This window comes from Carassius auratus, chromosome 8 (genome assembly GCF_003368295.1).
Source record: "Carassius auratus strain Wakin chromosome 8, ASM336829v1, whole genome shotgun sequence".
In the NCBI taxonomy this organism is placed as follows: Eukaryota; Metazoa; Chordata; class Actinopteri; order Cypriniformes; family Cyprinidae; genus Carassius; species Carassius auratus.
The window spans coordinates 28,736,581-28,753,347 of NC_039250.1; the positions used below are offsets into that span (position 1 = coordinate 28,736,581).

Below are 16,767 nucleotides of genomic sequence, written 5' to 3' on the forward strand. Positions count from 1 at the left end.
CGACGGACCCATTATGAGTCTGGAATAGCTGGAAGGGCAATGAGACGGGCAACTGGTCTGGTGTAGACTTTGCCCTTGATCCGGACATCTGCTGACCTTACACGACCATCAACACTCTGATGTACCTTAGTCACTCTGCCAACTTGCCAAAGAGCCCTGGGAAGCTGTGGGTCCATCATCAGAACAACAGAGTTGACGGCAAGATCCACATTGGTGGTATGCCACTTCTGTCGAAACAGCAGGGTAGGCAGGTAGTACCTGATAAACCTAGACCAGAAGTGGTCTGCCAAGACCTGACAGTGCCTCCATCTTCTCCTGCTCAATCCTTCACTCTTGTTGTATACCACCTGGGGCAAAGCACCATCCAGCCGCCCCATCAAGAGGATGTTCGGAGTGATTGCATCCAGATCTGCTATATTGGCTGAGGTATATCCCAGTGGCTTTGTGTTCAGTATCGCCTCAACTTCCAACAAGACGGTACGGAGTACTTCACCAGAGACCGGCTGAGCTCCAATAACTGTATACAAAGCAGATTTGACCGATCTTATCTCTCGCTCCCATGCCCCAACGAAATGAGGTGCTGCCGGGGGGGTTGAAGTGGAAAGCAATCTTCTGCTTCGCTAGAAGTTGCTGAAGCTCAGAGGATAGACCGTCAAATGTCTCACAAAGCTCTTCCTCTCCTGCCTTGAAATTTGTGCCCTGATCCGAGTAGAGTTCAGCTGGAGTACCCCTGCGGGCAACAAATCTCCTGAGGCTCATTAGAAATGAGTCTGAATCCAAGCTATGTAAGAGGTCCAGGTGTACTGCTCGTGTGGTGAGACATTTGTAAATAATGCCCCATTTCTTCAAAGAGTGGCGCCCCAACTTCACCTGGAAAGGCCCAAAACAGTCCACACCCGTGAAATAGAAGGCTGGCTTGGCCTTCCATCTTCTACACTCCTTACAGAGATGTTGTATATGACGAATTGCTTCTCTCCCGCGTAGGATCCAGAAAGTGCGACGCATTTCTGCGTATACCCGTTCAGGTCCAGGATGACAGAGACGAGTGTAATAGTCCTGTATAAGGAGCTTGGTGGCTGGATGACTGGGATCCAATACGATCGGGTGTTTAAAAGCAGAATCGAGCACTTCAGCCCGCCGCAATCTACCACCAACACGTATGATCGCATCCTTAGGGTCTAACTCTGGGGACAAGGTAAGTAGGCGACTACTGTTTGGTACTGACTTGGCCTTCTTGAGGTGGTGTAGTTCTTCTGGGAAGCAGTCTTGCTGGATTCTCTTGTAGATGATCATTTCAGCTTGATGATATTCTGAAGCAGTAACAGCGCTACCCTGTCCAGCCGCTCCGTGAAGCTCATGCATCGTAGCCTCAACCAGATCCTTCCAAGTGTGTTGGCCACCTTGTAGAGAACATGGCCAGTCACTGTTAGTCACAATACCGCAGGAAACTGACTTCCTGTACTCTGACAAATCTGAATCAGGCAGCCTAGGTAATTGAGATGGCCATTCGTTGGGTTCCTTAAGGAGGAAAGGGGGCCCTTTGCTCCAGCGATTAGGCACGGCAAGCTCCCCAAGAGTCTTACCCCGCATGACATCATCGGCTGGATTCAGTGAGGAGTCCACATAACGCCAGGCACTGGGTTCTGTGAGCTCCTGAATTTCAGCTACACGGGTGCCCACAAATACTTTGAAACGGCACAACTCTGACTGTAGCAGGTAAGCACCGTAGTTGAATCCAGCTGGGCTGCTGTTAGGGCACTGCAGAGCTCTAGACGTGGAATGGAGTGTTGTCGCCGGGGAGCGACTCTTGATCTCGCTGCCAGGAAGGACAGGTAGACTTGGCCTTGGGCATCCTTGGTCTGCAGGTAAGAAACAGAGCCATAGGCTTTCTCTGACGCGTCACCGAATATGTCGATCTGTCTAGAGACAACTGTTTGACTCACGTGAGCTGGAACATAGGATCGGGGTAAGGTTATGCGAGGCAACAGATGGAGTTCGTCTTCCCACTCCTTCCAAGCTAACTGGAGCTCCTGAGGGAGGAGGGGGTCGTCCCAGTGATGGTGCTTATCCCACATGCTTTGGACAAGCAACTTGGTGCGGGTTGTGTAGGGTAATATGAAACCCAGAGGGTCATACTGCCGAGCTAGAACTTTATGCCAATTGCGCATAGTCAGTACGCCGTAGTCAAGTGGGCGGCTCTTATACCCCAAGATGTCCGATTCCCAATGCCAACTTAGCCCAAGAGTTGATTCGGACAGACCAGTGTCATCATGTTAGAGCCAGCGCTCCATACTGTCTGACCTAGCTTCCTTTGGCAGATGTCTGATGGCACTTGGGATGTTACATGCCCACTGTCGGATTTCAAATCCACCCGATGACAGAGTCTCCCTGAGTTTGTCGACCAATCCTCTGGCTTCAGCTGCAGTTGCCACGCTCTGAAGGTAATTATCAACATAGAAACAGCGCTCTACAGAGTCTCTGACACCATCCCCTGGAACACTGTGATCTAGCATGCCGTTGAAGAGCAAATGTGGCACAACAAGGTGAACAGGTGGTGCCAAAAGGCAGAACTTGCCTTTCGAAGGTATCAGGGGGAACCTCTCGTTTCATATCTCTCCACACAAACCTGAGAAGTGGCCGGTCTTCTGGCAGAAGTTGGACTTGGTGGAACATACTCCTGATATCTCCACTAACTGCTACTGCTTGTTGCCTAAAGCGCAGCAGAACCCCAAGAAGAGATGCGCCCAAGGTCGGTCCTGGAAGAAGGGCATCATTCAGATTCAGTCCGCGAAACTGGTAGGAACTGTTGAAAACAAGCCGATTCTTCCCATTATGGCTAACTAAGTGATGAGGTATGTACCATGATTCACCAGTCATTGAGATCTCATCTTGGCCCAACTTCTTGACAGCTCCTGATTGTACCAGCTGATTGATTGCCTCACAGTAAGCTTTGGCATGTTGAGGGTCCTTAGCTAATCTTTTCTCTGTACTCCTCAAGCTTGGTAGAACCGCCTCTTAAGGAGGCACTTTTGTGCACATGCTATCCACTGGATGAGGTGAGTCGGCCCCTGAAGCGTCCAACCCAGTCTTGTACGGATAGCTGCCGGTCCTCCTGGAGGGCCTAACCTCACTGGCTCGACTGGAGTGAGCAGATGGGGGTGATCTGCTCCTATCAATACAAGTGGCTTGACATGCTTGAACGGTTTAATATGGAGGTCTGCCAGATGCTTATATTTTCTCTTCAACATGGAGATGGGATATGAGTGATCCGCCGGACTGAGGCGCTGTGAAGTGAACGCCTCTGCCACCTGAAAGCTTCTTCTGGGATGTGCAAGGGGTGATATGCAGAATGAGACGGAAGATCCCTTCAAGGTTTGGACATCCTGTCATATTGTGCGAAGGACAAGATCCTCTGGTCTACCTTGCAAACCAAGTTGGTCTACAGCTTCTGGAAGGAGCATCGCGCGTTCCGATCCATCATCCAATACGGTGTAGGTGTCAAGAGTACGGTCTTTGTTCCGAACAAGCACTCTCACAACCTTTAACAGAACACGAGTGGAAGTTGATGGCCGATCCAGGTAAAAAACCTCGGTACCGTTGTTCACTAAACAACTCTCTACTTTGGGTGGCTCTGCAACAGGACGGGTGTTCACACTGTGGATAACTCTCAAATGCCTGCCTTGGCACAGGTCACAGAGTCTTTTGAGGTCGCACTATGCAGCTTGGTGGGACCTCCCACATCTCCAGCATCTTTTATTCACCTTGATTCAATCTATGACTTCCTCCCTTGTGAACTTCTGAATGGCTGGGCACTTATTCAGAAAATGTTCAGAACTCTCACAATATGGGCAGTACGGCTTTATCTTGCCTCTCCTTTTGAAATCTGAGGAACTCTGACCATCTTGCTTTGTGGCCTTACTACCTCCAGAGCTCTCTGCCCCATGAAGTACGGTAGCCACTGATCTACTTTGTCGCTTCTCAGCTTTGTAGCTCATTGACCCTTGGACTCGGGTGTCAGATGGGGTGTCATATCTTTGACACCACGACTCATACTGGAACCACTCTGCTAAGTCAAGCATGGTATGAGTAGAGCCAGGTCGATGGAACATCTGGCGTCGGAAATTGGCCCTCAACTCAGGCGGAAGTTTCGTGAGCAGCCGTGCAACGTTTGAGCCATTTCGCAGCTCAACTTCTCCATCAGAGCCCAGGATCTTTAACATGCCCACTAACGACTGAACGTGCAAAGCAAACTTCTCAAAGGCGGCTGCATCACCCCGCCTTATCTCTGGTGAGTCCATGACAGCAGCAATCCTCTTTAAGGCGACTTGATGTGGTTGCCCGAACTTCTCATTCAATGCGGCCATTGTGTCTGAGTACGGCATTGGTGAATTGATGTATGAGTCAGCTATAAAACAAGCCTCCTTCAATCTCATATGGTCCACGAGAACCTGATATTTGAAGAGCTCAGTGGCATCCCTTGGCAACAGATTCATTAGGGCGAGCTTCAGGCGGGAGAATTCCATGGGGTCCCTATGGATGAAGAGGGGAATTTTCGGCGCTGGCCCATGGTATTCCTTTTCCTTCACCATAGCTGATAAAGGCTGGTATGGTATGTCTCGAGAGGGGGTACAATGACTCATCTGAGGTCCTGGTACGTGTTTAGGTAGAGGCCCAGATTTAGCCGAGTCCAGAACAGGAGGAGAGCTGATGCCTGGTGAGTAAAAATGTGACCGGTGCGTCAGAGGCTGAGACTCATGAAACTTCCTAGCTGGTGGTCTCTTAGGGGTTGAAGACAGATGACTTCTAGTTGCGGAGTTAGATACAGCACTATCTCTGATTAGCAGGAGTTCCTTCATCATTCTATCTATAATTGTGACCATCTGTGTCTCCTCACCCTCCGGAGGCATTGTCGGTGGTTCAGCAGAGGGCCATGGTGGAGGCGGTAGCCAGTCGTCATACTCCTCTTCTTTCCTTCGGGTCGGAAAGTGATCCTTTCCAGGAGGAGGTGGTACTGGCCATGATTCCTGTCGTGCTCCCTGCTGTGTCCTAACTGAGACTACAGGAGAATGCATTTCACTCTGAATACTCCAAATCTGTGCATGCCTGCTCTGCCTGTCTTCTTCAGATCGGCATAATGATGTGTTCTCTCTACGCATCTCAAACAACTCATTCTCGTCCCCATCAAAGGTTGTCATAGTATATGTCCACTCTGCACGTCGGCCAGTTGAACGTGTGAACGTGCCAGTTGAGCTGGGAGAGTAGTCTTCATCATGCTCACTAATATCGAAGTCCCACTGAACCTGACGAGGGGACCTTGTGATATGTGTTCTTTCAGCGGGCGTCATCATAGCCGCTCCCTCACGGTGAGAGCTCCACCCCTCTAGACCATGCATATGCTGTAATAAACTTGTACCAGATGAAACTTGTGTCTGTTGTCTCATTGGACTAACCTCATAGTCCTCCAGATACTGTGGCGGTCTCCGCTGCCTCTCAGGTCGAGTCGATTGGACCCAGGATGCTTCACCGTTTTGCTGCATATTCCCGGAACAGCTTGGACCAAATGTAGCTGAGGGGCGAAGGACTGTAAGGTGCTAGCTGTGGCTAATGAGTTGAAGCTGGGCCGGGTGTGTCAGTAAGAACACCAAAATCGGAGAAGGAATCCAGTTTAACAGATTTATTTATACAAGCATATGAAGAGGGGGAGCCAGATCTTGATTAGCTGTATTAAAGAGTGCTCTCTGTGCACAGATCGAAGATGAGCATGAATATTAAGTGATATCGTCTTTGCTTTATGTCCTGAGGAGTGTCAGCATAAGCGTTTGACTGTGTGGTCTGTAACAAACAAATAAAAGATATGCTCTAACAAACAATCCTTCTTTCTTATCACAATCACACTCATAACAACATAAATGACATTAAAACTACTGGCTGCCCCAAACATCAACACAATGTTGTCATTAAATACAGCAGAATATGAAACATAATTCACAGCTTACATATATAATAATTATACATAATTACACTGTACTGGATGAAACTCAAATACTAACTATACTTCACATTAGCATCCATTTTGTGTCATAACTCTGTCCACATCGCTATCTAAGCAAACAACAATCAACTAAGCCTGAGTAACAGTGCAATTTGTAGTACTCACTTTCTCTCTGGATGCACACAACTTTAAACACTCATAGAGAACATAACGAAGATCAAAACTGCATTTAGTCAGGGAATTTCACGGCTCGCTCTATCTGAAGATGATGCTGATGCAAGACTGGATTGCAGTGTGCGCACGCGCGCTCTCTCTCTGAAGAATCCCACCATATGAGCTGCGCTCTGTCAAAATAAGAGTCACCGCGACCGGGACGAGAGCGCTCTTATCTATCCGCTTCGTAAATCAGTGTCATTAGTGAGACTTTCACACAACTACTGTGAGATTACAAACAAAATATATATACATTCTGAGACATTAACTTAAATGAATTGTGAATTTTATTAACATTAAATTGTCCTCATTTTCACCCTTAAAATTGACGTCAACGACGTGCTGCGAGATATGATTGATCAGTTCATATATGTCTACCTGGACGACATATTGATTTTTTTCTTCTTCTCTCCAGGAACATGTGCAGCACGTCCGACGAGTGCTTCAGAGGTTGCTAGAGAATGGGCTTTTTGTCAAGGCGGAGAAATGCGAGTTTTTTAATGCACAGTCGATTCCATTTCTGGGGTATATCGTGTCGACTGAGGGAATACGCATGGATCCCAAGAAGGTTAAGGCTGTAGTAGATTGGCCAAGTCCAGATTCCCGTAAGCCCTACAGAGGTTTCTGGGGTTCGCCAACTTCTACCGGCGTTTTATTCGCAACTTCAGCCAACTAGCCGCACCTCTGACCGCCTTTACCTCCGCCAAAACTGTGTTCAGGTGGTCAGACACCGCTGAGGCTGTGTTTGCCAAACTGAAGAGCTGCTTTGTTTCAGCCCCTATCTTGATCACCCCTGACCCTGCACGTCAGTTTGTTGTGGAGGTCGATGTGTCGAAGGTGGGGGTAGGAGCGGTGTTATCGCAACGTTCTCCCTCAGATGACAAGGTCCACCCTTGCGCGTATTTTTCTTATCGTTTATCTCCTGCCGAACAAAATTACGATATTGGTAACCGAGATTTGTTGGCAGTTAAGATGGCATTGGAGGAATGGCGACACTGGTTAGAAGGATCGGGGGTTCCTTTTATTGTATGGACAGACCACAAGAATTTAGAATACATTACCACTGCCAAAAGGTTGAACTCCAGGCAGGCTCGGTGGGCACTTTTTTTTCGGACATTTGATTTTACCATCTCGTACCGCCCGGGTTCCAAAAACATTAAACCCGACTCTTTGTCAAGCATTTTTGACCATTCAGAACGCCCGTCCACTCCCGAGTGTATTTTTCCTGAGACATTAGTGGTCTCCACACTCACATGGGACATCGAATTGTAGGTCAAAATGGCCTTAGAAGGGGTAATGCCTCCGCCCAGATGCCCACCGAATCGCTTATTTGTGCCGGAGGGATTAGGGACCAACGTTATCCAGTGGGGACATTGCTTTAATGTGGCTTGCCATCCAGGGGTTAACCGTACTAAATTTTTAGTCAAGCAACGATTCTGGTGGCCATTTATGGCTCGTGACATTCACAGTTTTGTTTTGGCTTGCTCGGTTTGTGCCACTGGTAAGACTTCCAATCGACCCCCTGATGGGTTACTTCAACTGCTGCCGGTCCTTTCGAGACCCTGGTCCCACATCCCTCTAGATTTTATTACCGCCCTCCCAGGGCAACACGGTAGTTTTGACCGTGGTGGACCGGTTCTCGAAGGCGGCCCATTTTATTCCCTTGCCCAAATTACCCTCAGCCAAGAAGACAGCGTTGACCATCGTAGATCATGTCTTTCGTTTGCATGGTCTCCCGATAGACGTGGTTTCCAACAGGGGACCCCAATTTGTGTCCAAATTTTGGCGAGAATTCTGTAGATTACTGGGAGCGACTGTAAGTCTGTCCTCAGGGTTTCATCCTCAGAGCAATGCACACACCGAGAGAGACAACCAAGATTTGGAAAGGGTGTTGCAATGTTTGGTCTCCAAGAATCCTTCCAACAGCCAACAATTGTCTATGGTGGAGTACGCCCACAATACCTTACCAGTATCAGCTACGGGCCTATCTCCTTTTGAGTGTAGTGTAGGTTACCAGCCACCTATTTTTCCCAGTCTGGAATACGAAGTCGCGGTCCCCTCCGTTCACACCTTCGTCCAGAGGTGTCACCGAACTTGGACTAGAGCCCGCGAGACTCTACTCCAAGTGGGGGTGCGCACTAAGACCAAAGCAGATCGCCACCGGTCTAGGCCTCCCATATACATTGTGGGTCAAAAAGTGTGGCTTTCTACTAAGAATATTCCTCTCCGCTCCGTATCTAATAAGTTGGCTCCCAAATTTATTGGCCCGTTTACTGTCACCAAGATTATTAGCCCGGTGGCAGTCCGCCTTAAACTCCCTCCTGCGTACAGGAGAATTCATCCCGCCTTTCATGTGTCTAAAATAAAGCCCGTATTTCATTCTCCCATTAATCCGCCTACGTCCTGCACGTTCTGCATGTCTCTGTGGAAATGAATGGCACGCGGTTTTATACTGAAGTGTGTGTATCGCTTGCGGATGTTGCTGTGATTTCAGACTCTGCCGCCTCAATATATGAGTACATGAACACATAAACATAATCTCTAGAACTGCTCTGAAGCACTTCATGGGAATTTTACAATTTCTTTTGAGAAAACTACAATCATATAATATACAAACAGACACAGGCCGTGCACAGGGGGAACATTCATTAAGAAAATAATCAAAAGTAACCAGTTACCTACATTACTTTAATAAAGTAGTTGAAAAAGTTATACTACTGTAATATTTTAAATAGGGTAACTTGTAACCTATTACATTTCCAAAGTAACCTTCCCAACACTGGCGCTATATTATGCAAGCCATGCCAGTAGGTGGCGATCTTACTTTGTTGATGATTTTAACATAACAAAAACAATTTCGAGCTGAACTTGAATACACGCAAATCACTGAGAGTTTGATTTTGCTGTGGTAGGAATCAAGTTTAACTTTTTACTGTTCTGCCTTAAAAGGGGGTGTTCCAGAAGAGATGAACAAATGGAAGTGGAAGAAAGTTTGCATGAAAGAAGGCATGAAGGAGACCCTGGAGAAACAGTTAATGGGCCATGAACAGGGTGTGATGAAATCCATTTACCAACAAGTTGGCGTGTTGAAGAGGCTTTGGAAACGGTGCATAGTCAAACTATTCACTTAAAAAAAATGACAATGCATGAGGTAAGAAACAACTGGAAATACACTGTTCTGTTCTGTTCTGTTGTTAGGCATTGTTATTGTTCTAACTACTCTGGATGGTTGCTAAACTAAACATTTCTAGATTATTACATTATTCCAGGTTTTTACAGCATTAAAAATCATGTCACTAAATCTCACTCAAGTAAAGGTAGCCATTTATCAAAGCCATTCATCAAGATACGCACAAATTGACTGCATCCATACCTACATTTAAATTAAGTCCAGTATGCCTTCCTCAGCACTATTGTATTCACTGTACATTACATACATTTGCTGCTTACTTATATAAATAGTTTTTAAATCTTGTATGTCATGTGGAAAATGGTTGTAAACACTGTTTTACTAAATCAGCAAGGTTATACCCTGTATATTTGAAAATGGTTTTATGTAATAACTCATTATGAATTTATCCCTCTGAATGTCGAATGTCAAGTAATTAACATTTTAAAATGTCCTACTCTACTGGTATGCTTGCCTTGGTGGTTCTATTTTTGTAGTACCGGGGGTGTTTAGGTGCTTTTGCCTACACATCACTTCTGCACTTCAACTATTAGAGCACCACCATTAATTTCAAAAGCATCTATTTGATTTTGTTCTGGAGTCTGTGTGGAATGTAGAAAATAATTGTACAAATACATTTGAATAGATTTGCTTAAATTATTTGAGATTTCTACACGGGACAAAAAAATAATAATAATAATTTTACTAATGTTTATTGATCATTGGAACGAATACTTGGCAACCTAAGGACCACTGAAAGAGTGAGTAAAGGAGAGATATTGGGGAACTTTAATGTCACTTCACAAACCAGAAATTACATGAGTTACACGAACATGAGCAAGGCAGGTTAATCGACTTTAGCATTGTAGATATATTTGCACATTAATGTTTATGTGTAGAAAAAAAAAAAATAGCGGAGAAGATGGGTGAATGAAGAGAAACAAGTATGTACTGTATGGCATTAAAATGGACTAGATAAGAAATGGATGATTCTGGAATGGCCAAGTTAAGGTCCTTATCTTAAACTAATGAAAATGCAAAAAAATATCATACTTAAGATCAATTCATGCAAAAAATAAATAAATAAATAAATAAATAAAGTGTCCACATACATAACCAAAAAAATTTGCTTACAAACCTAAAAAGTCTAAGACCAGGACCAGCACCTTGCAGAATACAGATGGAGTGTGTACATCTGTCCTGTATTAGCTGTGATTGGCTGTTACATATATGCAATTCTCAGTTTATAACCATTTCATAACAGGCACATTTCAGTGAATCATTGCCAAGATATCTAATACAGGCCTATTCCCTAAGTACTCAGAAACAGAAATAAAAATATGTTCAAATATGAAAACTTATACAGCAACTGTAGCAAGTGACTTTAAATGTTTTGATTCTAACATAACCCAAAACAATAACAAGGTCATTTATTAATGCATCGCAAAGGTTTATGCCTCGTGCACAGTCAGAAGGATACAATTCTAAAATTTATTTACAGTACATGACTCTCTGGAATACTTTACTTTTTTGAAATCACTGTCAAAATGAATAGTATTACTTATATGAATAATATTTATTTTCGTATGAGTTTATCCATATGCTTTTCTATTTTTATTTTTTATTTATGTTTATGCTTTTAATTTTCATTCAACAATGTTTGAGTCAATCCTTGTGTTTTAAGGAATAGTATTTCTGCCATTCAAAAGAGCACAAAGCATTCCTATGCATTCAAACTTCTGGCATGACACCTTTTGATAGTTTAAACTCAATCTGACACAATGACATTATTATGACACAGTGCATCTGACTGGTTCTTTTGTATCAGTATTGTATATGGGGTTATTTGATATATTTTATATACGTTATGTGCAGCAGCATGCTCACAGCAGAATGTCTCTGCACTTGTTCAGCCACAACAGCAGAGCATATCTATTTTGCCAAGACCAAACACATTAACATTACTACTTTATGTGGCTGTGTTTATTATCTCATCATTCACAAAACACATTTCAGTCTGTGCATGTCTGCTTTTATAGTATTTTGTAAAGAACACATGCCATGATAAACACACACCCTGCATCACGTGTTGTCTGGTTTGCCAATCGCTACTTACAAAAAAAAAAGATTACATGCAAGACATTACAAGTCTTCAAAAACTCAATCCAGTGAATTCAGTCTTTTTTGGCAAGAAAATAAATACAGATATGCAGAAACCAAGGTTAACCACACCTTGGCCAGACCTGTCGACAAAAAGACAAGATGCTGTTTTTCATATATTAGGCAGTATTTGTATTCATATTTTATGGGGTCTTATGTTTAGATGGCCAGATGCAAAATCCCTTTGTGTCAATACAGATTTCATGACTCATGCTGCATTTCACAGTCTCATCAGAATTTTTATTTAAATCTACTTCAATTTTGCAATTCATCTGTGGTGTAAACAAAACACTATTAGCTTTATTTCTTCTAATGACCTCCTTACGTTTCAGAACCCATGCCTAACTACTCTGCTATGTTCACCCAAAACTTAGATTTATGTAATTATTCACTCAAAAATCAGGCACATCAAGCAAGTTCCAGCACAAGGAAATACATTTGACCACTTGATGTAAAATTTCAGTCTGCTCCTCTCACATTTGGACTACTTTATTTTCATGGTACTTTCTCTGTATTTTGGTCCTTTTAGAACTTGTCATTGTTTAGAAAGAACTGTGATGTTCATATTTTAACATTTTCTACATGAACAAAATACAACATAAAAAGGTGAGTAAAGATTACACTTATTTTTTAAACTTTTTTTTTTTCATTTTATCTTTTAAAGATTTGAACATGTAAGTAAACACACAATCTCAATATCTTAGATGTTCATATATAAAGCATGTTAAACTGAATATGTACAGTATATTGATTAGGAAAGGATATTGTTCACTTCCTGTTACACACACACACAAACACACACACACACACTGCTTCCCTTGATTTAACCTTGGAACATGAGAAATTTCCAATACAAGTATTATTTGAGCTTGAGCAGTACAATGTGTGACGATGATGCAGAATAATATGGGCACAATTTAGGCACATGCATGATGACAGCAGATAATATAAAAACATTTTTTTTCAATGTAAAGAATGGCGTAAAATGCTTTTAGGAAAAGAGAAAAAAATGGAAGAGAATGGATGAAGGCAGGGCAAAGGGTAAAGACTGAAAGACACAGGAGATGAAAGACACACAAACATAACAGATAATCAAAGAAAGAACAAAGTGAAAGCTAGATTTTCCTGAAGGAAACAGCAGGGCTTGCAAGATAGCAAAGCATGGAGATTTCAGGTAAAGTACGTTTAAGTAATGTTTTTCAGATTTTACTTCTGTGGAAATTAAATGCAATATTAAAACTGTTTTGTTATTTTCTTGACACTCGGCTGTTGGTTATATTTTAAATAGTAGATTTAAATAATATAATAGTAAGATTAGTAGTAGATAGTTATATAGTTAAATAGTAGAAGTTCATGGGAGAATGTTTTACTTAAATCAAGAGTGTAAAAAAATAAGATATCTTATGTTTACAAACCCAAATTAAATTTCACATATGAAAATTAAAATATCTGCAAAACTAATCTGAATAAAAAATAGTTATATACAGTTTATAAAAATGAAAAAAAAAAAAAAAAACTAAATGATTAACTATTGTCCCTGTCCAGAAATGTAATAAAAACATCATCAAAGGGCTCCATGTGACATCAGAGGGTCAGTTAGAATTTGTTGAAGCATCTAAAATACATTTTGGTCCAAAAAATAACAAAAATGAACTTCTTAAATCAGCATTTTCTTCTTTTCCGGGTCTGCTGATGGGTCTATATGACGGTGCTGACATGTTTTCTGATGCACCCAATAACAAAGATAATATATGTCAGCAGCGCCGTACGTCAACGGTCACAGCAGTCACACTCTCAACAGACCCGGAAGAGAAGAAAATGCTGAAAAAAGTCATTGTTTTTGCTATTTTTGGACCAAAATGTATTTTCGATGCTTCAAAAAATTCTATCTGACCCTCTGATGTCACATGAACTACTTTGATGATGTTTTTCTTACCTTTCTGGACATGGACAGTAGACCGTACACACAGCTTCAATGGAGGGACTGAGAGCTCTCGGACTAAATCTAAAATATCTTAAACTGTGTTCAGAAGATGAACGGAGATCTTACGGGTTTGGAACGACATGAGGGTGAGTCATTAATGACATAATTTTCATTTTTGGGTGAACTAAGTATAAGTATAGAATTCAAACCTACTGCATCAGGTGTCTATAACTTTAGGGGACAGAACAGAACTGCAAGATGTATATCCAGAATTCTGAAAAAAAAAATCTGAATTGTGAGATTTAAATTTGCAATTGTGAGACTGTTATGCATGTAAATGCAAAATCTCATTCTCATTATTGTAACATTGTAATGTTGTCATTACTGTAAATGTGCTACTGTTTATTGCAAATGTAAATGTATAGAGCACTGTCCAACAGTTTTCCCTACAGTTTTCAGAGATGCGTTTTTAAGTAGTTGTTTTGTTCCAGCTGAAATTTGACATTGCTCCTCAAGCAGAGACCCAACCCTCTGCAAATGGACCGTTGGACCCGCTGTCCTTATCTCCTGTCCAGAACCACTCTGAAGCACTTTTGAGCTGATGAGGTCACACACACAATAAACGAGTGAGTGAGCCACAGGGCACACTTACACCAGTTCATTCACATTACTCTACTTTACATTCTCCTCTCCTCTTTCTCCATGCACATTTCTTCCTCTGGGCTTCCTGTCATATGTCTCTTTGCTTTCTTCTCTTCTGTTGCCCTCTGCTCTATTTTTTCTCTTTGCCGCTTTTCTGTCTGCTCACCAGGCATGTTCTCTTTCTTCTTTTTAAAACCGTCACACAGATAATCTGCCCCTCGGGCTCCCATCCTCTTTACTTAGTAGCAGACACACAAATGCACACATGCCACAAACATTCCACAGTCACTGTCTTTTTCCTTAATATTGAAATCTGAAACTCCAACCAGACCAATGGTGAAAATATCACTAGAAAAAATCACACTAAAATCATGCTCACAGGCATCCATCTGCTCCATTCAAAAACATGCTTTCCCATAATCACAGGTCTCGAGTGCTGACCTCTGTGATGCCCTGACCTCACTGTGAAAAAAGACAAGCAGAACACAAGCAATTCAAAAAAAAAAAAAAAAAAAAAAAAAAGATTTGTTGCTTGTGGGTGGTTTAATTATTGTAGATTGTGTTTGTATGTGTGTATGTGAATATGAGTTCTGACATCTACTTATGTATGTGATAATATTACTATAATAATTATTATCATAAAACTGCAGGAACAGAAGCACACACTCACTTTTCTGTGTGTTGAAAGGACACAACAAACGCAGCTAAAACCTTTTAGTCATAATAATGTGTGCCCCTTAAAAAGAAGCCCATGACATGACACAATGTTGGTATCAGATGGTAATACTTTGATAAATACCATGGTACTGAATGATTACCAGAGTCATATAGCATGACAATACTCAAAGGTACTTCAAATAATATCATGATACACCTTTCATTGCTGTTTTGTTCATGGTGTTAACTGCACAGATTAACAGAAATCAGTTTACCTTTTGCAACAGCTGAGAGCCGGAATACTTGGCCGCAATGGATTTAATTTCTCCACCAAACGCTGAAGCCCAAAGTTTTACACTAGAAAGAAGGAAATGAAATTATGAGGAAATTAATTTGACATAGCAGGTACAAATTCAGGTATGGGAGAAAAGTGCAGTGTGGTGAAAACACTTGCTTAAACTGCATTTTCAAATCATGTATATTTATAATAGATGAAATGTGTATGGTATTCAAGGAAATACATCCTTTAAACTGCATTTGTCCCATCACTCAACTATATGGAGTAAACTTTAAAATCAAAAGGCACTGGCTAAATAAATACATAAATGCGTATTGTGACCTAAAATATTTTGGTTGATTCATTTTGATTCAGTTCATTTTGTAGAGCAGTCTGGGCAACTTGACAAATGGCAAATCTGGGACAAAATGACAATTTAAAATATAAATATTTTCTTTGTCAGTCAATACAGCAAACAATATACAAAGCATCCTATTTTATTTTTAGCCTATTATTAGCACCTACTAATTATATACAATGCATTTGAATTATAAGAAAACTATACTTACACTGACAGGGGAATTCCTTTATGAGATGCACATACTCTGGTTTTGGGTGTAATCCACAGCAAGAGGAAGAATATACAATGCAAAACACACTTCATGATTGCAGTGATGACCAAAGGTTGTGTAGAGATGAATAATTGTCTGTCAACAAACTCAGCTGCCGACTAACACAGCTTGCAACAAATCTATGTATGGATGTGTCGCGTGGAGTGCGTTCAAGTCAGAGATGTAACAAGGGAAGCGCATGAGCGTATTTTTGAAGGAAAACCGCCGCTGTCATGCTTTATATACTCCAGTCGGTCTGCAGTTTTACTCAAATCAAGTGCGCTGAAAGAGAGATCCGAGGTGAGAGCAGAACGGACCGATGACGCGAGGACGTGTCACGTCTTCTCTTTCGTCCGATTTCTGAGAATCTGCTACTGCCTTTGTTGTTCTACAAAGGAGAATCCGCTATCAAATGATGCCATTCGAATCGATGACGAAATAGTGAACAAAACTCTATCTATCTATCTATCTATCTATCTATCTATCTATCTATCTATCTATCTATCTATCTATCTATCTATCTATCTATCTATCCATCGATCTATCTATCTATCTATCTATCTATCTATCTATCTATCTATCTATCTATCTATCTATCTATCTTTGAATGTCTATGCACTACGTTTCTTCCAGCAAATTATTTCACTGAAAAAATAATAATAATTATTATTATTATTATTATTATTATTATTATTATTATTACTATTATATTTAAATTGTAATAATTTATAATTTGATGTGTATCAGCAAACATGACAAAAGTGACAATTATTGGTTAATTGGTAAACTTTTAACTGTAACATAAATTATTAATTCAGGAACAAAACAATCAGTAGCTACTCTGAAATTGTATGCTTTTTAAGTAGCTAGGTACTTACTGCTTTGGAATTCGAACTTACTTTGTAATAGTAAAAAATAAATACATTAACAAATAAATAAAGCCATAGACTATAAGCTGTGTCCCAGTACACAAATTAATTTATTAATTAATTAAAAAATATAAAATAAATATGAACATGTCACGTTATGTTTCATTGGGTAACTGATTTGTCTAGATTATTTAGACTATTTGTAGAATTGTGCTGCCTTTCTGCTAGTAAGTTTAAGGTGGTGTTCGCTTTT

At 41.4% G+C, this 16,767-nt stretch overlaps 1 protein-coding gene across 1 annotated transcript in view; it reads right to left on the reverse strand.

The window, feature by feature from the left end:
- cacna2d3a (calcium channel, voltage-dependent, alpha 2/delta subunit 3a) overlaps window positions 1–16,089 on the reverse strand; it is a 173,035-nt gene extending 156,946 nt beyond the window's left edge. Inside the window, exons 1-2 of the mRNA XM_026270653.1 lie at window positions 15,604–16,089; window positions 15,033–15,114 (exon numbers count right to left, since the gene is read on the reverse strand). Coding sequence (XP_026126438.1) covers window positions 15,033–15,114; window positions 15,604–15,698 — 177 coding nt within the window. The 5' untranslated portion in view covers window positions 15,699–16,089. The remainder of the gene's footprint in view (window positions 1–15,032; window positions 15,115–15,603) is intronic.
- Window positions 16,090–16,767: the final 678 nt, after the last annotated feature.